The sequence below is a fragment of the Raphanus sativus genome, chromosome 5 (assembly GCF_000801105.2).
Source record: "Raphanus sativus cultivar WK10039 chromosome 5, ASM80110v3, whole genome shotgun sequence".
Taxonomy (NCBI): domain Eukaryota; kingdom Viridiplantae; phylum Streptophyta; class Magnoliopsida; order Brassicales; family Brassicaceae; genus Raphanus; species Raphanus sativus.
The window spans coordinates 2,775,918-2,796,464 of record NC_079515.1 but is presented as its reverse complement, the minus strand read 5'-3'; the positions used below and the strand labels follow the sequence as shown (position 1 = coordinate 2,796,464).

At 39.8% G+C, this 20,547-nt stretch overlaps 7 protein-coding genes across 9 annotated transcripts; 4 read left to right on the top strand and 3 right to left on the bottom strand.

Annotated features, from left to right (window-relative positions):
• Window positions 1-3,160: 3,160 nt before the first annotated feature.
• Window positions 3,161-4,162, bottom strand: LOC108857594 (small nuclear ribonucleoprotein SmD1a). The gene is made up of 4 exons (XM_018631591.2): window positions 4,024-4,162; window positions 3,838-3,914; window positions 3,526-3,717; window positions 3,161-3,431 (listed from the first exon to the last, which is right to left on the bottom strand). The coding sequence occupies exons 1-4, from the start codon at window positions 4,035-4,037 to the stop codon at window positions 3,358-3,360; spliced, it is 357 nt and encodes a 118-aa protein (XP_018487093.1). The 5' UTR covers window positions 4,038-4,162; the 3' UTR covers window positions 3,161-3,357.
• Window positions 4,163-4,360: 198 nt separating this feature from the next.
• LOC108857120 (uncharacterized) lies at window positions 4,361-6,036 on the top strand. The gene is made up of 6 exons (XM_018631053.2): window positions 4,361-4,526; window positions 4,639-4,670; window positions 5,012-5,152; window positions 5,381-5,431; window positions 5,577-5,629; window positions 5,734-6,036. The coding sequence occupies exons 1-6, from the start codon at window positions 4,477-4,479 to the stop codon at window positions 5,842-5,844; spliced, it is 438 nt and encodes a 145-aa protein (XP_018486555.1). The 5' UTR covers window positions 4,361-4,476; the 3' UTR covers window positions 5,845-6,036.
• A 4,564-nt stretch (window positions 6,037-10,600) lies between these two features.
• Window positions 10,601-13,116, top strand: LOC108857564 (cytochrome b561 and DOMON domain-containing protein At3g07570). Its single transcript, XM_018631554.2, has 4 exons — window positions 10,601-10,873; window positions 10,970-11,375; window positions 12,401-12,693; window positions 12,769-13,116. Exons 1-4 carry the CDS (start codon window positions 10,691-10,693, stop codon window positions 12,997-12,999), a joined length of 1,113 nt encoding a protein of 370 aa, XP_018487056.1. The 5' UTR covers window positions 10,601-10,690; the 3' UTR covers window positions 13,000-13,116.
• Window positions 13,117-13,666: 550 nt separating this feature from the next.
• Window positions 13,667-14,733, top strand: LOC108856994 (uncharacterized). 2 transcript variants are annotated; one of them, XM_018630911.2, is made up of 3 exons: window positions 13,667-13,846; window positions 13,928-14,011; window positions 14,484-14,733. In XM_018630911.2, the coding sequence occupies exons 1-3, from the start codon at window positions 13,733-13,735 to the stop codon at window positions 14,493-14,495; spliced, it is 210 nt and encodes a 69-aa protein (XP_018486413.1). In that variant the 5' UTR covers window positions 13,667-13,732; the 3' UTR covers window positions 14,496-14,733. The 2 variants fall into 2 exon arrangements, with proteins under 2 accessions (XP_018486413.1, XP_018486412.1); XM_018630910.2 differs by having other exon boundaries at window positions 14,382-14,733.
• A 38-nt stretch (window positions 14,734-14,771) lies between these two features.
• LOC108856993 (uncharacterized) lies at window positions 14,772-16,670 on the bottom strand. The gene is made up of 7 exons (XM_018630909.2): window positions 16,278-16,670; window positions 16,083-16,182; window positions 15,926-15,988; window positions 15,703-15,820; window positions 15,505-15,587; window positions 15,270-15,331; window positions 14,772-15,161 (listed from the first exon to the last, which is right to left on the bottom strand). The coding sequence occupies exons 1-7, from the start codon at window positions 16,523-16,525 to the stop codon at window positions 15,044-15,046; spliced, it is 792 nt and encodes a 263-aa protein (XP_018486411.2). The 5' UTR covers window positions 16,526-16,670; the 3' UTR covers window positions 14,772-15,043.
• Window positions 16,671-16,770: 100 nt separating this feature from the next.
• On the top strand, window positions 16,771-18,790 carry LOC108863511 (peroxisomal membrane protein 13). Of its 2 annotated transcripts, none has more exons than XM_057010860.1 (4): window positions 16,771-16,926; window positions 17,176-17,414; window positions 17,746-18,093; window positions 18,189-18,790. In XM_057010860.1, the coding sequence occupies exons 1-4, from the start codon at window positions 16,914-16,916 to the stop codon at window positions 18,495-18,497; spliced, it is 909 nt and encodes a 302-aa protein (XP_056866840.1). In that variant the 5' UTR covers window positions 16,771-16,913; the 3' UTR covers window positions 18,498-18,790. The 2 variants fall into 2 exon arrangements, with proteins under 2 accessions (XP_056866840.1, XP_056866839.1); XM_057010859.1 differs by having other exon boundaries at window positions 16,801-16,941; window positions 17,176-17,412; window positions 17,747-18,093.
• Window positions 18,696-20,483, bottom strand: LOC108863510 (F-box/LRR-repeat protein 12). The gene is made up of 2 exons (XM_018637958.2): window positions 20,151-20,483; window positions 18,696-20,049 (listed from the first exon to the last, which is right to left on the bottom strand). Exon 2 carries the CDS (start codon window positions 20,031-20,033, stop codon window positions 18,852-18,854), a length of 1,182 nt encoding a protein of 393 aa, XP_018493460.1. The 5' UTR covers window positions 20,034-20,049; window positions 20,151-20,483; the 3' UTR covers window positions 18,696-18,851.
• Window positions 20,484-20,547: the final 64 nt, after the last annotated feature.

Genomic DNA, 20,547 nt, shown 5'->3' with positions numbered 1-20,547 from the left:
GGGCTGGGAGAAGCAAGCAGAGACCAGTATGGATGAGAGACTATGTCTGTGAATATAGAGGTATGATGACAGAAGAAGACAGTGATGAGATGATGGCCATGTTCACTGATCTTGCTGACCCGGTAAAGTTTGAAGAAGCTGTGAGACAAGATAGGTGGAGGAAGGCAATGGAAGAAGAGATCAATTCCATCGAGGCTAATGACACTTGGGAGCTGGTGGAACCTCCAGAGAACACGAAAGTGATAGGAGTTAAGTGGGTCTACAAGACCAAACTTAACAAGAAGGGAGAAGTGGACAAGTTCAAAGCTAGATTGGTGGCTAAGGGGTTTCATCAAACTCATGGAGTGGACTTCTACGAGGTGTTTGCACCTGTGGCTAGGTGGGATACAATCAGAATGATACTTGGAGTTGCTGCACAACGACGGTGGTATGTGTTTCAGTTGGATGTAAAGAGTGCTTTCTTGCATGGAAAGCTTGATGAAGATGTGTACGTAGACCAACCACTTGGTTTCGAAGTTGAGGGAGCAGAGAACAGAGTTTACAAGCTGAAGAAGGCCTTATATGGTTTAAGGCAAGCACCTAGAGCTTGGTACAGCAGGATTGAGGGCTACTTTACTTTTCAGGGCTTCGAGAAATGCTACTGTGAGCACACCCTGTTTGTGAAGGTAGAAGGAGAGGCGATACTCATTGTAAGTCTCTATGTTGATGACTTGATTTACACTAGTAATTCAATGCGGATGATGGAGGAGTTCAAGGAGGCAATGGAAAAGGAGTTTTCCATGACTGATTTAGGAAAAATGAAGTATTTCCTAGGAGTGGAAGTGATTCAAGACAGCATGGTATCTTCATCAATCAGAAGAAGTATGCTGCTGAGACTCTGCAACGCTTTGGTCTTGATCAATGCAACTCAGTCAAGAATCCAACAGTTACGGACTTAAGGCTGACGAAGGAGGGTTCAGGACAGAGTGTTGATCCTACGGAGTTCAAGCAGCTGGTTGGGAGCTTAAGGTACCTTACGGCAACAAGACCTGATCTCATATATTCAGTGAATCTGGTGAGCAGATACATGGAGAAGCCAACCGAGCAGCATTTGTTGGCAGCTAAGCAAATCTTGAGGTATGTACAAGGCACATTGGACTTTGGAATACAATACAAGCGTGACAGAGAAGCAGTAGAGTTGGAAGGCTTTGTGGATAGTGATTATGCAGGAGATGGTGATGATAGAAGAAGCACATCGGGTTATGTTTTCATGCTAGGAGGAGGAGCAGTTTTGTGGTCTTCAAAGAAACAACCCATTGTTACTTTGTCTACAACAGAAGCTGAGTATGTAGCTGCTGCAAACGGAGCATGTCAGGCTGTTTGGATGAGAAATATTCTTGAAGAAATCGGGTTTGCTCAAGAGGACTTCACAACGCTTTGGTGTGACAACAGCTCTGCAATTAAGTTGTCCAGAAATCCTGTTCTACATGGTAGGAGCAAGCGTATTCATGTCAGGTTTCATTTCCTGCGTGAACTAGTGAATGAAGGTGTAATCAGTTTGGAGTATTGTTCTACACAGAGTCAGTTGGCCGATATCATGACTAAGCCAGTTAAGTTGGATGTGTTCGAGAAGCTTAGAAGTGCTATGGGAGTGTGTTCGAAGTTGGAGTAAACTGAAGAACATAGTGTTTTCAGTTTAGGGGAGGGTTTGAAGAATAAAGTCATCATGACCGAGTCTTTAGGAGTTGTTTGAGTTTGTTATGATTTGAATAAGTCTTCCTATTATCTAGGAGACTCAGTAATTTTAGGATCTCAGTTTGTTGCTTCATCTATTTAAGAACTTTTGTAACTCGAGATTATTCAATAAGAACTCATAGTACTTTTTCAGAAACACTTGTTCTTTCTTGAGTTTGCTAGATCCAACAAGATACCCAGCAAAGAACGAAGGAGAAACCTGATCACGGCGGTTGCTGTTTATAGCGGCGGCGGAAATGAGAGGAGAATTGATGGGTTTAGCTTCGAATCAAAAGATCTTTACACTAGTCATATTTTTTTTGTTTAAATCATATTTCTGGAATCTGCTTACTCTGTTTTTCTCGTGTGTGTGCTTGCATCTGAAATTCTTTGTTCTAGTTAGTACAATCTGAGAGGAGATCAAATATTTAAGGGACTCCCTTTTCTTTGGTGTTTTCCTCCAGGGAAGTGCTGGACATCTCTGTTTTTCTACCACCATGATCATAAACATTATGGCTTTCAAACCAACAACTTAAGAAGCAAGCTTAGTCCTCCTTTTGCTGCAACAAAGAGTGGGTTCTAGCTTCTATGTGAAGACATGTTGTTTATGTCAAATCCCATTAGTTGTGAAATGCTACAAACATCATTTATACCCATTGCTTGAGCACAAGTGAATTTGTGGTTGAGATGACGTTTCCGAGAATTTAGAGCTGTTACTCTTGAACTAGAAGTCTATGACTTTTTGGAATTAGTATGAGATTGCTAACTTGAACTTTTGAAGACATTTATACTGAAAATTTCTTCCAGTATATATATATATATATATTATTCTGTGAAAACTGCAAGCTCAGATTACATATTAAGTCATGGTCATGCTAAAAATATAGACGCAGGTAACTACACATACTTTCATATCTGATAATGTCATTGTTAACTTGTATTTCACAGTTAACTACTAGGGTTATCGGATTTTGACTCATTAGATGGATTTTTTGTAGAGGTAATTGGACAACTGATGATTTTTTACTTTTACAGATCTGAAATGTGATGTATAAAATCCTAATGACGACGACGTTGAATTAGATGAATCTGTCTTGGAATGATCAGACGATGAGGATGACGAGAAAATGGAAGAACAAAAAAAATTAGCAAGTCTATGTTCACCGAGGGAGCAACCAGAGCTGATGTGGAACCCAAACAAGCAGGCCAAGGCGAGTCAGGAAGAACTGTAAGTGACCTGGAAACAAAACACACAAGCTCTCAAATGGAACTTGTCGACTTGATGCAAGTCTGATATCTTCCAGCTTCCTCCTCCGTAGAGATATACATAACATATTTTCTTCACTCAAGTACTTCAAGTTTCAACATGTTAATGCATTTTGAAAGTCAGATTTGTCACATGAATAAAAACCCATAAACCACACAGATTCTTTACTTGCACATGCTCTTATGAAATGAAAAGCTAAATCTTCCACGAAGTCGCATTACACAGCCCAAATCTTACCACAGATGTTTCCTTTGCAAAGAGTTGCTAAATACATCATAGTTCAGTACATTCTCCTAAGACACCAAAGGGTTCCCACTTCCTACAAAATTCAAACTCACTCGCCTTCAACTGTTTCCAGTGCACTGCTTTGCTGAAACTTAACGACCTCTGCCACGACCAGCCCCACCACGCCCACGACCACCACGTCCACGGCCTCGTCCAACAGGCTTCCCTAAGAACCACAGAAAGAAAGAATCATAAACAGATTGATAAAAACAATCTTATCCCTATACAATTTCACATCAAAAAAATGAAGGAAGCCTTACCAGCAACAGGCTTCTTAGGTTTAACTCGAGGAGTGTCTTCCACAAGCAAAGTCTCCAGGTTCAAGCTATCGGGAAGAATGTAGTAGCGGATGTTGTTACCCCTCAAGCTTAAATGGTCCATTGTCACTGGATTCTTCCCCTTGAGAGTCATTTTAACCGTCTTCAAGTGAGTGTTCATGCTCACATCAACACCTGTCCAAATCAACCAGCTTAACTTCAATGAATAAACTCTAATCTGTATGTTCGCTAAAGCTACTACGGATGCGATTAAGCCAACGGATCGATACTAGTAAAGATAAAATAGAAGTTTACCAGTGATGGTTCCATGGACCACAGTTCCGTTCTTCAGCTCGATCGACACAGTCTCATTGTTCAACTTCATCAAAAACCTAATCGATCCAATAATACACCCAAATCGAAACAAAACAATAACACAAATCAGCTAAGGCGCTCAAGAACGGGAATCGAATCGATACTTAGTGAGAATCGAAACAGTACCTGACGAGCTTCATCTTTGGGGATCCTGTGGAGAAGACGAAGAGATCGGAGAGGAGAGAAGACTGCAGAAACTGCGAAACCCTCAAAACCCTTCTTAGCAAGCGGGCACGGATCCGACTTCTATTTTGGATATAACACTTTAAAGCATCGTTGGGCCGTAAAACACAGCCCATTGCGAATTATATACCGGGATTGACCGAAAGCTAACCAAAAACAGATTACAAATCTCCCTTTTATTTACACTTGGTTTAGCTAACCGGGTAATTGCGCGAACCGTAAATTACAGAAAAGGCGTCTAAACAAAAGCGCGCGATCGCTTGATAAACACGCGCTGCGCGTCACAAGATTGATAATTCGCTTAAATCGAGAGTTGACTGACAGATCTCCACTCTCGACGGTAGAGAGAGGAGCTGCTGCTCTCCGGCGAATCTGCGCAAGCCCTAACTCTCGTCAATGGCGGATCCGAGCTCCAACACGAAGAAATACACTCCCCCTAATCAAAGGTAACTTCCGCTTCTTCTTCTTCTTCTTCTCTCTATCCTTCCTCTCTCGTTCTTGCTAATTTGAGTGATCTTTTACTCTCCTCGTCTCCGATCTTTCATCTCCGCCTCACAGGAATCCTTCTGGGAATAGCAAGAAGATAGGAGGTATATTTGCTCTCGCTTTCTCTCTGATCTTCATCTTCTTTGCTAGAAACGAATCAAATGAGTTCGTGATTATTCCTAGATTAGCTAGTTCTTTGTAGTTACTACGTAGATCAGAGAGATGTGGAAGAGAAGTAATCTGATTTTGTAGATACACTCGTTGATTTGCTAGCGAATCTGTTAAAACCATGCGATTAGATCTTGCTCTCTCTCTCTCACTCTTTATTAGCGGTTCTTGAGAGAGATGATCATTGTTTGAGCTTTAGGGAATGCAATATGCTATATCAGGTTTTGCTTGTTATGATCTTTGTTACTTGCTGAAGTTTTTGAAGATAAATATGCAGATCGTGCAAGTAGCCAGCAGCACAAGGATGGTGAGAGAAGTCAGCCTCTGGCTACTGGTTCTCAGATGGAGAAAGCTTCCCAAAAGATAGCCACTCTGAAGGACTGCGCTACGAGTGAAGCTTATCAGCTTTTAAGCCAACGTATGAATCTGAATTTGACTAATTAAATATTTGTTTGGTATCATCTTCAGTGTCTGGTCGTTTTTTTCGTATCAAATGATGCTATGCTAAACAGATGATGAGTGAGTTCTAGTTTATTAGTCAAGCTCCTTGGTTAAAATCTTTGAACTTTATGAGATGAAGTGTTTTAAAGTCACTGCTTAAGCACTCGATTGTCTTGCCTTGTCTTATTTATGTACTCTTGAACAGGCTGGGCAACTGCAATGCATCAATACAACGACCCAACTGTGGATTTATCTGGTTAGTTTAAGTGCATTCAGAGTGGTTTCCTAATTTCCTTTCTGTTCAACCTCTCGGTCTTTTAGATTTTTCTGCTTGTGTTGCTGGGAGTAGAATCAAAAAGTGTTAACGTTGGTTACCTGCGTTTTTTCTTTCTATTCCACAGAACGACCAATCATGTACTATGGAGGGAGTGTTTGGGGCAAACTACCTCACCAGGTAGAACCAACGCTTTCATCTCTTTCATATGCTTTAGCTCTCTTTAAGATGTTAACATAGTCGGAGACCATTTCCTCATATATTGTGGGACAAAACAATTACAGATCCTGGCTGCAGCAAACAATACATTACCTCCAAAGATATCGCCAGCTGATTACAGAGCTGAAGTGCGCCGAGGATTGCTGACTCCAAGAACTTCAAGTTCTAGCAACTGAATGGTCTTTTAGACCACTGATATGGTGTTTGCTGCTTGTTGAGATGGCACAAGGCGGTGATGTATCAATGACATTCTTCTTTTTCGGGTAGGATAAAAATGATTTCTTTCTGGCTCGAGTCGTTTCTTCTGGTCCCTGAAAGTGTAGAAACCTAAACCAGAAGACTAACAATGACATTAAGAATTTGCATAATTTGGTTTGCAAATGCATCGCTCCTTTTCTATCGCACGAGATCTGTTACTTAGAGATCACTAGTGTCTTTAAGTTCGATGGACTTAGGTAGAACGTTTATAAGTAGGAAAAGTTGTTACTATCCAAATACTATTTGATTTACTGTAGTTTTTTGGTCTATTGAATCAAGTATAAACTAGTAAAACCTGAAATAGAAATAGTTAATCTTTGGATGTTTGTCCACTATAGCGTTAATATATCAGTGATATAAATTTTGATCAGTTCAACTACTGTATAAAGTATAAACCAAACAAATATTTTCTTTAGTTATTCAGAAGTGAATCAATCAAAGTTCGATTTGACTTCTACTTTTTTTCTTTTATTATTTGTTTACTCGGTATTTTCCTCTTAATTTCTCTAATTTATTTACTCCCATTTGCTCTAATATTTACCCAATCACGGTATATGTAAATGTGATTATAAATGTTTTGGTCTGAAACCCCTGTTAATCAATCAACAAATGTGGCAAACGCAATAAGTAACGATTCGAAAATTGAAAGATTAATTCAAGATATAAAGTGAAAAAATTAGGATGTTTTTTTTTGTAAAAAGAGCTTTCAAATTAAAATGCAAGAAAATACATGTATGAGTTTTCACTTATAAGTCTGATAAAGTTTGCTGCAAACAAGAGGGCATAAGAACCCTAGATAAAGATTCACATTTGAATCCTAGAAAACAAGATAAAGAAAGACATGAACTAGTGATTATGGTTTCTTCGGCCGCGACGACCTCGTTTACCTCTTCCACTAACATTCGTCCATCCCATTTCTTGAATTTTTTATGTTGGTTTTATTGTCCTTCCTCCTCTAGTAACAGAGTAACTAGATGAGTCTCCAGCCTCATCAAAACCACTACCTTTTCCATATGCAAACGGAGTTTCCAGCTCCATAGAGAGTGGTTGATGATGAAGAGTGGGAGGAGAACGAAGGTCAATTTGTTGCTCATTTTCAGAAGCATGAGGATCTTCCAAAATGATAGAATATGATGGAATGTCTTCCATAATAAGTGATTGAGTTGGCACAGCTTTTTTGGCTGCTAACAAGGGTAAAGTGTTATCAAGCTGAGAGCAAGAGGAAGAATGTACCTCATGCGAATGTGTGACATGACTAGCAGATGCGTCCTCGGAAGGAAGAGTGACAAGTGACTTTTTGGAAGTCTCAAAAGATTGATGGGCAGTGTGTGAACGAGAGTTTGGCTCCACATGCTCTACATGAGCTATGGAGGAGTTTTGCATCAGATGGGCAATGTCCACAATTGGGATATCTTCACTTATGACCGGAGACTCTTTTGTAACAGGAGCAGAATCATGTGGCATAGGCGGTAACAGACACCTCTTCTCCTTATGACCAAGCGCACCACACCTTTCACAAGCACTAGGAATCCAAGTGTACTCAACTTCTACCAAGTAGATATTACCTTGCTTGTCATCAAGAGTAATGAGCTTTGGGAAAGGTTTATCCAACTCTACCTCAACTAAGATTTTTGCTTCCTCCATATTTGTTGGATCTAAGCGAGGTTTGTGAGTAAGCATTGGCTCTCCTAAACCCAATGCTATGTGGCTGATGCCTAACCTAGAGAAACAAGAATCTGGAATATTTTTGAGATTTACCCATACTGGTAAGGTAGAGATCTCAGGTATTTTGAAAGAGTTGACGGGAGTCCAAGGTGCCACAAAGAGTAGACAATCATCAACATGCCACACGCCTCGTTGAATAACCCATTTACGAGTATTTTTATGAGGGATATGAAACAGAAACGACAAATCTCCTAACTTCTTGCAAGTGATCCTACATTCCCGACCCCATAACCTATTCAATACTGCGTGTATAAGACCTCCAGGAGGACTTGAGCACCTATGAAACTGTCCAACAACATATTCTTCATTGTTTTCTGGTCGTAATCTAAGTACCTTAGAAGGTATCGTCACTTGAGGTGTGCCATCTAGACGATAAATCGGTTCAGTTGCACGGAAGAGGTTCCTAGAGGATTTGTTCATACGAGCGGCCCATGGGAAGCGAAGACTACCATCATCCTTAAGTGCCGGAGGTGGAATTGTGTTTACAGGCAGTTGGGGCTTTTCTTGCGCAGGGAACAACTTTTGTCCCCTCTTAGTCTTGGGACCATTAACGATTGCTTCATCAATCGTAGGCCAAAAAGAAGCTATCTGACATTTAACACCTTCTGAAACTCCGAGCCTTGGAGTTGCAGGTTCTGGAGGAGTTGGAGGAGGCGTGAAGTGAAGACGCTTCGACCACGCGCCCAAAGACGGAACAAAAGTATTTTCCTCATCTTCGTCAAGCTCATCATCATCAAGCTGAGCAACGTCAACAGCAGTAGCAACAACATCGACAGATGTATTAGCAGCGACAATAGCAAACGCAGCGACATCTGTGACGGCAGTGACGGAGGAGTCTTGGACAGCATCTGTGACGTTAGTGACAGAGGATTCGTGGACGGCATCATCGTGTATAGCATCTGTGACGGCAGTGACGGAGGAGTCGTGGACGGCACCATCACAGTGAGAAAGAACGGCCAAAACGGTTGAAGGAAATATCATTCCTTGAGAACAGAGGGGAGGATCTTCAAGATGGAGGTAGGAAAGGCTTCAATTGTACCTGAACAGACGACGGAGCTCCACAGTTGCAGAGATGGCCCGATTTGATGCTGAGAATTTTTAGGGTTACAGAGTCCTTCGAATGCGATTTGGGAGAAGCGCGTGAGTACACGCACTTTTTTTAACAGATTTTTGTTCTGAAATCTATTACACAAAAAAAAGGTGAAAAGGATTTTAGGATGTTGCTAAAAAAAAGGTGAAAAGGTTAGGGTTCTCAGCAAATTACAAAGATGGTAACGTGTTCTTTAAGGTAACGTGTAACATTTCAATCATTTTCCAACGAAACTAGCTTCCATCTCACGACTCAAGGTTCTTACACTTTTGTCTTAACGTAAGAAAAAAGGAGAAATTCTTGTATGTCGTTCGACCAACGAATTAGAAGAAGAAAGAAAAAAACCTAAATTCTAACGACATAAGAGCACTATTATCGGTGCTTCTAAGAAAAATCCTAATGCATTATTTGGCCAAAAAAAAATAAAAAAAAATCCAATTAATACATTTCCAAGCGAAGAACGTCCTTAGCTAATATATTTTTGAGCACGTCCTTAAGGGACACGTGTCACACAGGAAAATCTTCTAGTCTCTCTCATCTCTTTCGACTTCGTATACTCCGTAATCAGTCGACAATTGATCTTTCCTGGACGGAAGAATCCAAATCCAGTGATTGATCTCACCAGCTCTTCGTTCTCCACCACTCAATCTTTCTCGGCTTCTCTCTCTTGCGGCTTCTCTGCTTCATTCGTTTCGAAACTAAGAACATGAGTCAAATTCGACAAGTTTCAGGCTGATGCTCCTCTTGAACAGACCACATCGGCTTCTACCTCCTTTGCTTCACAGGAAGTACCATCAGAAGCGTAGAGTATGATTCAAAGTTTGCCACTTTCCTCTGTTTCGTTAACGTTTTGTGTGTCTATTGGAACAAAAAAACACCATATTGTTTGAAAATGTAATGGGTATAGTCTTTTTTTGGTAATCATGTTAAATTGGGTATAGAGTTTTGTTCTGTTTTTGTGAAGGAAACTCGTCTAGTTCGATTCAAAGTTGGTCACGATACTCTGTTTTTTTTAATGTTTATGTGCGTCTATTGGAATAACAAGGGAACATATGTTTTGTAATGATGTCTTTTTGCAATTGAATGATTAGAACAAGTATGTAATAACAAGGGAACTATTTACAGATTTGTTATAATTGTTTCAGCTTCTTGCCTAATGATTTGGTGGGAGCTGTTAGGCAATTAGGCAATCAGGTGAAGAAAGGGGATTGTGGATGCTATTGGAATACTCTTCTCATTCGTATCAATAGCCTCTTCGACGCTACTGGCTGTGAGGTTTTTTATTCTCTCCATTTTCTTAACTACAAGTGGTAGCATTATTATGCGAATTAAAAAGAACGACACTGACTTTGATTCTTCTTCTTCTTGTTCAGATTCTTGGCAAGTGCGAGTTTTTGAATTCAGGAGGAAGCGTTAAAGTGCTGTCAAGATCATTCAATAAGGCCAATGCTGGTAATACGTGTCTGTGCCCTTTTGACTGCCAGTGTTGCTTATAGTCTTGTTTCTCTGTTTTGTTGAAATAGTTTTGAAAGTGGATCTTTAGTTAACACAGCTTTGTTGTTCATGTTTGATGAAAAAAAGCAAAACAGTTTTACTTTCTATCTAGTTACTTCTTGATTGTTTGTCTATCTTTCTACTGCAACTAAAGACTTTTTTTGTCCTACCAATAATCTGCAACATTAGAAAAGTTTTTAAACTTTGTCCCTAACTTAAAAATATTACTAAAATATGCTAAGGACATTTTATTTGTCCCACTGATGATAATGTTGCTCTAATATTATTTTTTATAATTTGTTGAATTCTCAACTGCTTCTTCCAACACACTATCGCATAAACTTATATATAATTCATCGTAGTCGTCATCATCATGATCTTGCATTACTTTCCCCTCCTCTCTCTCTTTCATCTAGCAGATCCAAAACAGAGAGAGAGAGAGAGAGAGAACGACGATGAGGCTTTATTCCTCTGTCTCCTTCATATTCTTCGGCTTAATCTCTTTTCAACTTCTACCTCTCTCCATTCAGCAAGCTACGGAATCATGCAATTCAACTCTACCTCTCAACGACCTCACCTTCGACACAACCCTCCTTCAATGCGTCGAAGCTTGGACTCCCCGTAATTACATCCTCCGAGTAAGTCCACTTCTCCATGTTCCAATTCTTAAAAAAAAAAAACAAAATACAAACAAACAAAATTTTATTTATATTTTTAAATATCTTGCGCTGCAGTATGCTAGAACGGCGCAGAACACATGGAGCTTCATCTTATCGGCTCCAGACGCCAGCTCCTTCATCGGGATCGGGTTCTCCACCAACGGTCAGATGATCGGAGCCAGCGCGGTCGTCGGGTGGCTACCAACCGACGGCAGCGGAGGGCAGGCGAAACAGTACTTGCTCGGAGGGAAATCTCCAGGCCAGGTGACGCCCGACCGAGGCGATCTGAGTATCGTCAACGGGTCGTTGAAGGTCGAGTCGGTGTCTTCGCGTATTTACATGAGTTTTCAGCTCACGGCTGACGTGCCGCGGCCGAGTCTTCTCTACGCCTTGGGACCTGCCGGGTTCTTTCCAACTTCGCCGGGTTTTGGTTTGAGGGAGCACCGCGACATGACCACCACGACTGTCGATTATAATACAGGTAAGCAAGCAAGCGCCACCTTTCTTTCTTTAAAAAAAATATATAATAATTCCAGCTTGTTTTTAGTTTTATCTGACTAATTAATTAAAGTCAATATTGAATTTTTCCATTATCTGACTGGTTAATCACTTCTGACCGTGGATAGTTTGGTAAGTGGTAGCAAGTAGGATAAACATTATGATTTTAATTTATTCAAATATTTGATTAAAAGTGTAAAACCCCATTAGTGATGATGATGCTTAGGAGCTGGTACAAGATTAGTATAATTCCTAAACGATTATGTTGGAGTCAATTTCACATCATATACCCACTCACATGGTTCCAGATATATATTAACAGTACTAGTTTTAGAGTTACTAATTTTCCATAACACAAAGTTCTATATACTATAGTATTCTTTCGGCCAACAAACAATTATATTATTATTAGTTATTGTGAATGTGATCATATTTAAATACCGATTATAATATTGTTAGATTATGGGACTCTTAAGATGTTGTAGCTTGGAGTAGTACTTAAGTTATACTTATATCCACCAAACGGCAAGTATGTTGTTAGATAATAAAGTCAAAAAAGGATAAATTTTTAATCATCTCCAAAATGTTCATATTAGTATTGATGATAGTGAATTGTAGCAAAAGTCACATTACCATTATCCTTTATGGTTTAAATTTTTAATAAAAGTAATTGAAAACTATATTAGTTTTCATCCATTCATGAATTAATTTGATATAGTTATTGTTCCAGTGAATTATATATAGAGATTTTAAAATTATTTTAATGGTAGAAGATTCCAAACTTTAATATGTTCAAAATACACATATAACATTTTAAATAAACCTTTTAGATGTTGATGGTTTCTTTGCACATACATAATACATTGTATTTGTATCTTAACAAATACATTTTTAAATTATAGAACATCCTTCAGCACATGATGTTGTGTTAACTCCATAATTTTGCATGTTATTCTTTTTGGTTTCATAGACTAATGTTTTTTTTTCGTTACATTTATAAATTAAAAGGTTCGCAGACTGTGGTTAAGGGTTCACCGTATTCTAAGCTAAGAAAGACACATGGGCTGCTGAACATGTTCGGCTGGGGGATATTAATCATCATCGGCGCTTTAGTGGCTCGACACATGAAGCAATGGAAGCCGACTTGGTTCTACGCCCATATCGCTCTCCAAACCACTGGTTTTATTCTCGGTTTAACTGGTATCATTTGCGGTTTGGTTCTTGAAAACCGTACCAAGGCCAACAATGTCTCCAAGCACAAAGGCCTTGGGATAACAATACTTGTCATGGGCATTCTCCAGGTTCATCTTCTTTCACATTCAAAATTCCAATATACTACAAAAGAAAACATGTTAATTTGGTTTTGTTTATTACAGGTCCTAGCGTTGTTGGCTCGACCGGACAAAGATTCCAAATACAGAAAATATTGGAATTGGTATCATCATAACGTAGGAAGAGTTATGATAATACTTGCTATTTCCAACATCTTCTATGGTATTCACTTAGGTAAAGCTGGTTCTTCATGGAACGTCGGCTATGGTTTTGCGGTTGCAGTTTTGGCTTTGGCTGCTATTGGATTAGAAGTCAAAAAGTTTATGAACAAGTGAATTCTTATTCGAAGTCTTTTTAATAATTCTCTCGCCACAATATTTATCTCGGATAGAACATTGGGATGTATTGAACATCTATTTGACTAATCGTTTGAATGAGATCTTTTCTCGTCATTTTCTCTCTAATTTTGTTATTTAAAGAACTAACTTGTGTACCATGCTATATGTATCTTCCCATGTAAATCATAAGAAGTTGGTAGAAATAGCTTTTGGCTAACAGTTGTATGAAGTTAGTTGGTAAACAAACTTTTAGTTCAACATAACAGACTGGGTTTCACCAAACACATATGTTTGAGTTTGACCATCCCTTCACATAATTTTTAACGAATCAGGCCGACTTAATTGTTAGACTAAATTCGACCAACCGAATTAAAATTTATTAAAACTATCAAAAATTTATGAATAGAATGAATAAATACTTTAGTTAATATTTCAAATGGTTTATATTTAATATGTACTCATATTCTAATTATGTATTACATTTATTATAAATGAATTTTAATTTATGTATTAATAATTATCTGGTTTAGTTTTCGGTTCGGTTTTTGAACGATAATATGTTACTGCTGTAAGTTTGTTTGGGCCTTATAACGGGATACAGTAAAGGCCCATCAATAGTTGGAAATGAAAGCCCAATAGTTGACGACTCGGTACCAGTCGCCGGTTTGTGGGTTAAGCAGCCGAGATCGGAGACATTGAACGAGAAAGAAGAAGAAGAAGGAGGAGGAAGATGTTGAGAACTCGGCTTCTCTGGTTTACGCTTGGGTTTTCCGTCACCGGAGCTTCTATCGCTCATCTCGTGTGGCGCGATCTCTATGCCGAACGTTTCGCTATTTCCTCTGATGTAAATTTTCTTTGCATCATCATTTTGTCCCAAGCTCTCGATTTTCGTGACACCTAACGGTTTGGAATATACTTAATGCAGATGAAAGAGAAATTCGGAGCTCTGGAATCTAGGGTTTCAGGTCTGGAGTCTGGCTCCGGTCACGACAACCCGAGTCCAGCTCAGGTTAATCTCTTTCTCCTCCCCCCCCCCCCCCCCCCCAAACTCTATCTATCTCCATTGGTAACTATAGTCGATCGTTTGGTGAGATTATCTGGTGAATTAATAGAGCTGTTCGTGTGTATTTTGAGTTTAATTGAAAACTATTGGTTAAGGTGGGTCACTTCTCATTGTTCATTTACTTTCTCCAAACTGTTTAATCCAATGAGAAAACATCATTATAAATCGAGATTCTGTAGCGTTTGGTTGTGTTCAGGGTTCACATGTAGTTTCATAACTTTCATTAGTAATAGCTCATAGTGTTAATGTTTTGCACCGTGAAATGACTCATCATTCGCGCTCTGTTTGATCATTTATCTATCCCACTCTGTTATAGGAACAAAAGGAAGTCATATAAGAGAACAGATCACAGTAGTCGTATTCACATGTATCGTATCCCCTGCTATAAACTTCTGGCTCACATTGCGTCTTCTTGTAGGTTGAGAGTTGAGACTCATGGAAGAAGCTTCCAAGTTCAACTCAATCAATAACTTGGTCTGATCTATAAGAGAGTCTGCCATCTTGATTTGAAACTTCAAAGATACTTTCTTCAAACCAAGTTTCAAATAGACTTGCCTTATGTATCAAGACCCCTTTTTTTTTTAAAGCTATACTTTGCATTTGTGTTACAAAAATCATCCTGGCTTTCTTATATATTACAAAGAAATAATAAGAGTAACATTCGTTTCCTTCTAAAAGAGGGGATTTGTATATTATGACAATTGCAAACCCTCAAACCTTAGAAGCTTGAAACCAAATTTTATACAGTCTATTCACATCATCCTAAACGACAAATACAACTCTACTACTCATGTATCAACGAACCATTTTGCTAAAAACATCCACTGAAACTGCAAAAGAGTCTAGTGAGAAAACCTGCATCCTATCATATCCATTACCAGTGGAACTCTTTACATCCCGTCATTTATTCTTTTCTTCATTGATTCCCCGGACTAGAGAGAGAGTTTTTGGTCAGAACCAAAACATAGATGGTCTCTATCACGACTTCCTTTGATGGGGAGGTGGAGGACGAGGGAGGATTGAATTCGCCAGCTCCTCGTTCAACTTCACAGGAAGAGCTGGCATCTGCCTCATAACTTCCGGCATGTCATTCAAGCTGCAACACAATTGTTCAATCAGCAAAGCAAGCAAATATATCTGAGTGAATACATTACAAAAGCTCCAAAGAGAAGCTAATGAAATATATGTGAAGATGTATTATTACTCGTTCAATATTGCGAGGATATTGTCTCGAGCTTTGCACAAGATATTGACGTTATCATGTATCTGCAAATAGGAAGAAAAAAATCTCTTTTACACCATTTGGATTTAACAACTGGGATATAGTCCACGTATATACCAATATCACAATACCTAAGGATTGCTCAAAAGCCAAATATACAAGTCGAAGAAACAAAAGCAGCGAAGTATACAGAACTGAAAATGGAAAATGCATTCACCTGGAAAGCTGAGAAATTCGATGAAACCTGGTTAAACATCTGAGCATTTTGTTCAAGAAGATCTCCACTCACACCACCAATAGCTGTAGAGGAGACAAGACACTTTATGTTTCTTCTAACCCAAAATCCAATCCAGATAAATTAAAGCCTCAAAACAAAAAAAAAAGAAGAAAAACAAGATTCTTGAACAAATCAAACCTTTAAATGAAATGCCATCATCAGCATCTAACGGCATCATAGGAGAAGCGTATGCAGGACCATTCGGATGCAGATTCAAATGAGATGATGACTTTGCAGAAGTATCCGTAGTTTTTTCCTGCCAAAACCGATACGTGAAGAAGAGACTGATTAGCAGATGTAGACTTGTAAAATGCATCATAATTCTCGATCCAAAAGCTAATCTATGGTCTGTGCATCATACTCTCTTATCTTTGCTCTTCCTTGAGGAATGGTCTTCTTTCCTACGCTTTCCATTTTCCTTCTTCTGCAACCCATCAGCAATGGTAAGAAGATGAACAATCAGTACACTCTTACTATTGAATAAAGCCAAAGGAAAAGAAGAAGAAGAGTAATCTCACAGTCATCCATCTACAACGGAGAGCAACATCTCTAACAGTCTTATCCTTCATTTTCATAGCAATCTTCGCATACCGAACAATCGTAGGCTCCGACGCGTACCTAAGTTTGTTAACAAACAATTCTCAAACCGTTAATTAGATTAAAAAGGATCAAACTTTTTTCACATCTGAACATAGAGAGAGAGAGAGAGGTACTTTGCGAGCAAATCTTCCAATAAGGATTGCTCCTCGTGAGTCCAATCCGTAGAGATCCCCGGATTATGCCTCAACGCGCTTATCGTCTGCTGCGACGAATTATTATCCACCGCCGTCCCACCATTATTATCTACCGAATTCACACCACCGCCGTTCGTCGCCGCCGCCGCAGATGAAGACGATACCTTCTGCGCCGCCGCCGACGAACCTTCCTGGTTGTTCCCTGACGGATTCGCGCTTGCCGCCATCGATTATACACAATCTGTAGATACGAAAATTCGCTTCCTATTATCTAAAAAAAAAATGATTTTTCGCCGGAGAGTGACTTGCGCCCGCCGGGATAGGAACAGAGCTTCCCCTCGAAATTATGGAATCTTTTTTTTTTTTATCCTTTTTCGGCTTTTCTTTTCTATTTTTGACAAGTTCTACGATTACGTTGATTTTAGTTTTAGTAATTACGAGGGCTTTTTAGCAAAGATTGGAAACTTCAGGGGTGTAAATATAATAAACCTAAAAGAAGAAAGCAATCAGTTTGTTTTCTTCTCTCTTCTCCAGGTCCCTCCTCTTTTTGTCTTCTCTCTCCGCGCTTGAAGGTAGGCGTCGGAGACTTCCAAAAGCTCTCTAATCGTGTCGGTTATGGCGTCGTCAGGTTTGTTAATTCGAAGTAAAAAATCTTCTGCCTTTTCTAAATCTTTTACCGATTGTGATTCACGTGTCTGAATCAATTTGATTTTTTTTTTTTCGGATTGCAAAGTGATGCCTTTTCGTAATCAGAGCATTAGTAATCAATGATTTAATGGAGCTTTGCTGTTTTGTAATGATTTGAGTTCTGTCTTTTTTTTTCTTTTGTTGTCTGAATATTTTATAATCTGAAGTTGTTATTTCAACATGTATGTAGGTGGTAGTCCTCCTCCTAAGCCTTGGGAAAAAGATGGAAACAACAACACATCTGGTGGTCCTAAGCCTTTCAGGCCTCCTTCTAATACCCGCACTGCTGCTTCTGTTGAGGCTTCTGGCACTGCGAATCCCGGTGAACTAGTTTCGTCTCTTAATAGGACTAACACAGCTGCTAATTTGAGTAGACCTGTTCCAGCTAGACCTTGGGACCACCAGAACTATGGAAGCACTTATGGTGGTACGTTTTATACTCTCCCTCTGTTTCATAAGTTACATGTTTTACAAAAACAAAACCTTGTTTCATAAAAAGAGATTTTTTTTAATGTATTTTTTGTCAACTAATAATGATTAATTACAAATTTTAAAAAATTGTACTTATTGGATTTTATTGGTTTAGATTTATGGAATAAAGATAATCACAAAAAGAGTATGCATTTTATTATATGTTTTAGTATTAATATGTGTGAAAAATCTAAAATATGCATATCATAGTGAAACAAAGGGATTATGTTGTTTTACTTGTATTGAGAGGACATAAGCTTTACTTATTTTTGTTGTATGTAATGATGCAGGTTATGGCTCAAACCTAGGTATGAACTCTGGTTATGGTTCGGGTACATATGGTTCAGGGTTAGGTGGGTATGGTTCGTCTTATGGGGGTGGAATGTATGGTGGTAGTAGCATGTATAATAGAGGAGGTATGTATGGTGGTGGTGGTGGTCTCTATGGAAGTTCAGGCATGTATGGTGGCAGTTTTGGTGGTGGTTATGGTATGGGTATGGGGACGGGGATGGGGATGGGGACGGGGATGGGAATGGGAATGGGAATGGGAATGAGTCCTTACGTTGGTCAAGATCCAAACGACCCTTTTAATCAACCTCCATCTCCACCTGGCTTCTGGATATCATTTCTCCGTGTGGTATATTGTTCATCCCTTCATGTTCATTTTGTTCATAAGATATCAAAGAAGAAGACAAGTTTAGAGAGTTGTGTTGATGTTTTGTTTGATGTCAGATGCAAGGTGCTGTGAATTTCTTTGGCCGCGTAGCGATGCTGATTGACCAAAACACCCAGGCCTTTCACTTTTTCATGTCTGCCCTTCTTCAGCTCTTTGACCGTAGCGGTATGTTATATGGAGAATTAGCAAGATTTGTATTGCGTATGCTTGGTGTGAGAACAAAGCCTCCAAAGATGCAGCAGCAGCCACAAGGGCCTAATGGACTCCCTATACCCCACCAGCCACATGGAAACCAGAACTACATCGAGGGTCCTAAAGCCCCTGCACCAGGTGGTGGTGGTTGGGATAATGTATGGGGAAACTAACTAAGTTGCTTCTTTCATTTAACTCAAATCCTTCAACATTGCAACGAATACACACAACTTGAGAATCAGTTGGTAACAAAATGAATACAAGTCGTGCAGCGGCCTCCAACGCAGATTGGGTTGTAAGAAATCTTTTTTTTTTCTGTCTTCCATCTCTCTCTTCTCAGCTTGCTTGTTGTGTTATATAAACAAGTTGCAGATATATAGATGTTGAATTCAATAAAATGGAAAGTGAAGTTGTATGTGTTGTAAAGACATTTCTGGTGGTATTCATATAAATATTATTCGGTTCTCTTCTTCTTTTACTAGATTTGAAACAAAAGTGTTCACCGGTAAAACATTTTGATTGATGCTTCATCCTCGTGTATACAGTCTCCAGTCTGGTCCTATAACCATAACTTCTTCACTCCTGAGCGTGACATCTCCTCTGTGTAACTTAAACATCTCAACCGCCGTAGGCGTCAGCCTCGCGTTCCCGTTCATATACAGCATCCGGAGACTCTTGCAACCGCTTCTGATCCCAAGCAGCCCTTGATCACACAAGTTCCTACAACGGTTCACATGGAGTCTCTCCAGCTTTCTGCACCACTTCCCCACACCTTCCCATCCCAAAACCCTGACTTCATGACACAAAGCCAAGTTCCACTCTTGCAGCAACGGGCAACCTTTCGCTATAGCTCTAATGGATTCATCACCAACCGTTCTGCACATCCTTAGGTTCAACACTCTAAGTTTCGACGCAACCCCAGACCCAATGGGAACCAAACCGTCTCTCCGGATGTTGCAAACCGCACCTGAAACGTTCAGAAACTCAATCCCACCTCCGCTGACGATCCCCGCTATACCCTTAGCCTCAAGCTGACAGCAAGACTCAGCATCCACATAGCCTAGACTTGGAGAAGAGCCGCTAAAGCCAACACCGGTTATGCTCTTGCAGTTTGATATCTTCACAGACTCGATCCGCAAGCACGCTTGCGACAACGCTCTCACCCCAGAGTCAGACACAAGAGGGCAGTACGAGAGATTCACGCATCTCAAACGCGAGGAAGCAGCCCTCGCCAGCGTCTCCAACCCAACGTCGCTGATACCGCAACGGTAGAGACTAACCACTCTCAGATTAGGACAAAAGCTAGCAACCGTGGAGATCCCGTCATCAGAAACTCCGTAGCAGCAATCTAAGTGTAGACTACGCAGTCTCGCACCTGGATACCTGAGCGAGGCTAGACTCGAATCGTTCAGCAACGTGCAGCCGGAGAGCGAGAGATGCTCTAACCACTGGAAACGAGCGAGAAGCCTGTGGAGATGATCTGAGTTGACAGCAGGGTTTGTCTGAGAGAGACTCGAATGGATGAGAAGAGATAGTGAACACTGGAACTGGAGAGAACGTCGGTTGGTGTTTTGGATGTTGAGAAAGCGGTGACAAGTTAGACCGAATGAATCATGGTCTTCGAGGTTATCGAGTCGTTGGTAGATAAAGGAAAGGCAGTCATCAGGGAGGTGGATAATGGAGGTGGTGGACACGGACACATTCTCCATCTTTTTCACTTCGAATCTGTATTAAAGGACAACAAAGTCTTCATCTTTTAGTACAGAACAATAAAACTCAAATCGGATTAACTCGACTGATGATTTTGTAATCAAATTCAAGTAAACCTCTGTTTTGATCGAATCCAGAGTACATTCACTTCAGAGTTTGAGCCAGACAAGACCAAAACAAGATCAACGAAAGCGATACATTGATCCAAACAATCTCGATGAGAAACCCTTGTGGAGAAGAGAGTCGTAAAAAGCGAGACTTTGAGACTTGAAAGAAGAAGATCTGGATTGAATTGGCTGGAGCAGAAACAGAGACGTCACAGGAAACTGAAAAGCATATGCAAAAAACCCACCAAAAAAAAAATCCAAACTTTATCGATGAAACCGATCGTCAATTAAACAGTATTCGCTCAAATCCATGATCCACTTGCCAACACAGAGAGCGAGATTCACAGAGAGCTGAAGCAGAACTTTTTTTTTTTGCCCTTTTTTCTGTTTTTAGTTTTAACCTTTG

What these genes read in the sequence shown, in the direction of transcription:
- LOC108857594 (XM_018631591.2), bottom strand. An exon ending in GGTCCATGGAACCATCACTG is followed by an intron (nt 3,718 to 3,837) that starts GTAAACTTCTAT and finishes TGATTTGGACAG; the next exon opens with GTGTTGATGTGAGCATGAAC. An exon ending in ACCTAAGAAGCCTGTTGCTG is followed by an intron (nt 3,432 to 3,525) that starts GTAAGGCTTCCT and finishes TGTGGTTCTTAG; the next exon opens with GGAAGCCTGTTGGACGAGGC.
- LOC108857120 (XM_018631053.2), top strand. Translation starts at nt 4,477, where the DNA reads ATGGCGGATCCGAGCTCCAACACGAAGAAATACACTCCCCCTAATCAA. An exon ending in GAATAGCAAGAAGATAGGAG is followed by an intron (nt 4,671 to 5,011) that starts GTATATTTGCTC and finishes ATAAATATGCAG; the next exon opens with ATCGTGCAAGTAGCCAGCAG. An exon ending in TTATCAGCTTTTAAGCCAAC is followed by an intron (nt 5,153 to 5,380) that starts GTATGAATCTGA and finishes ACTCTTGAACAG; the next exon opens with GCTGGGCAACTGCAATGCAT.
- LOC108857564 (XM_018631554.2), top strand. Translation starts at nt 10,691, where the DNA reads ATGAGGCTTTATTCCTCTGTCTCCTTCATATTCTTCGGCTTAATCTCT. An exon ending in GACTGTCGATTATAATACAG is followed by an intron (nt 11,376 to 12,400) that starts GTAAGCAAGCAA and finishes ATAAATTAAAAG; the next exon opens with GTTCGCAGACTGTGGTTAAG. An exon ending in TTGTCATGGGCATTCTCCAG is followed by an intron (nt 12,694 to 12,768) that starts GTTCATCTTCTT and finishes TGTTTATTACAG; the next exon opens with GTCCTAGCGTTGTTGGCTCG.
- LOC108856994 (XM_018630910.2), top strand. Translation starts at nt 13,733, where the DNA reads ATGTTGAGAACTCGGCTTCTCTGGTTTACGCTTGGGTTTTCCGTCACC. An exon ending in GTTTCGCTATTTCCTCTGAT is followed by an intron (nt 13,847 to 13,927) that starts GTAAATTTTCTT and finishes TACTTAATGCAG; the next exon opens with ATGAAAGAGAAATTCGGAGC. An exon ending in ACAACCCGAGTCCAGCTCAG is followed by an intron (nt 14,012 to 14,381) that starts GTTAATCTCTTT and finishes ACTCTGTTATAG; the next exon opens with GAACAAAAGGAAGTCATATA.
- LOC108856993 (XM_018630909.2), bottom strand. Translation starts at nt 16,525, where the DNA reads ATGGCGGCAAGCGCGAATCCGTCAGGGAACAACCAGGAAGGTTCGTCG. An exon ending in TTGGAAGATTTGCTCGCAAA is followed by an intron (nt 16,183 to 16,277) that starts GTACCTCTCTCT and finishes TAACAAACTTAG; the next exon opens with GTACGCGTCGGAGCCTACGA. An exon ending in ATCCTCGCAATATTGAACGA is followed by an intron (nt 15,162 to 15,269) that starts GTAATAATACAT and finishes ATTGTGTTGCAG; the next exon opens with CTTGAATGACATGCCGGAAG.
- LOC108863511 (XM_057010859.1), top strand. Translation starts at nt 16,914, where the DNA reads ATGGCGTCGTCAGGTTTGTTAATTCGAA. An exon ending in GTCAGGTTTGTTAATTCGAA is followed by an intron (nt 16,942 to 17,175) that starts GTAAAAAATCTT and finishes ACATGTATGTAG; the next exon opens with GTGGTAGTCCTCCTCCTAAG. An exon ending in GGATATCATTTCTCCGTGTG is followed by an intron (nt 18,094 to 18,188) that starts GTATATTGTTCA and finishes GTTTGATGTCAG; the next exon opens with ATGCAAGGTGCTGTGAATTT.
- LOC108863510 (XM_018637958.2), bottom strand. Translation starts at nt 20,033, where the DNA reads ATGGAGAATGTGTCCGTGTCCACCACCTCCATTATCCACCTCCCTGAT.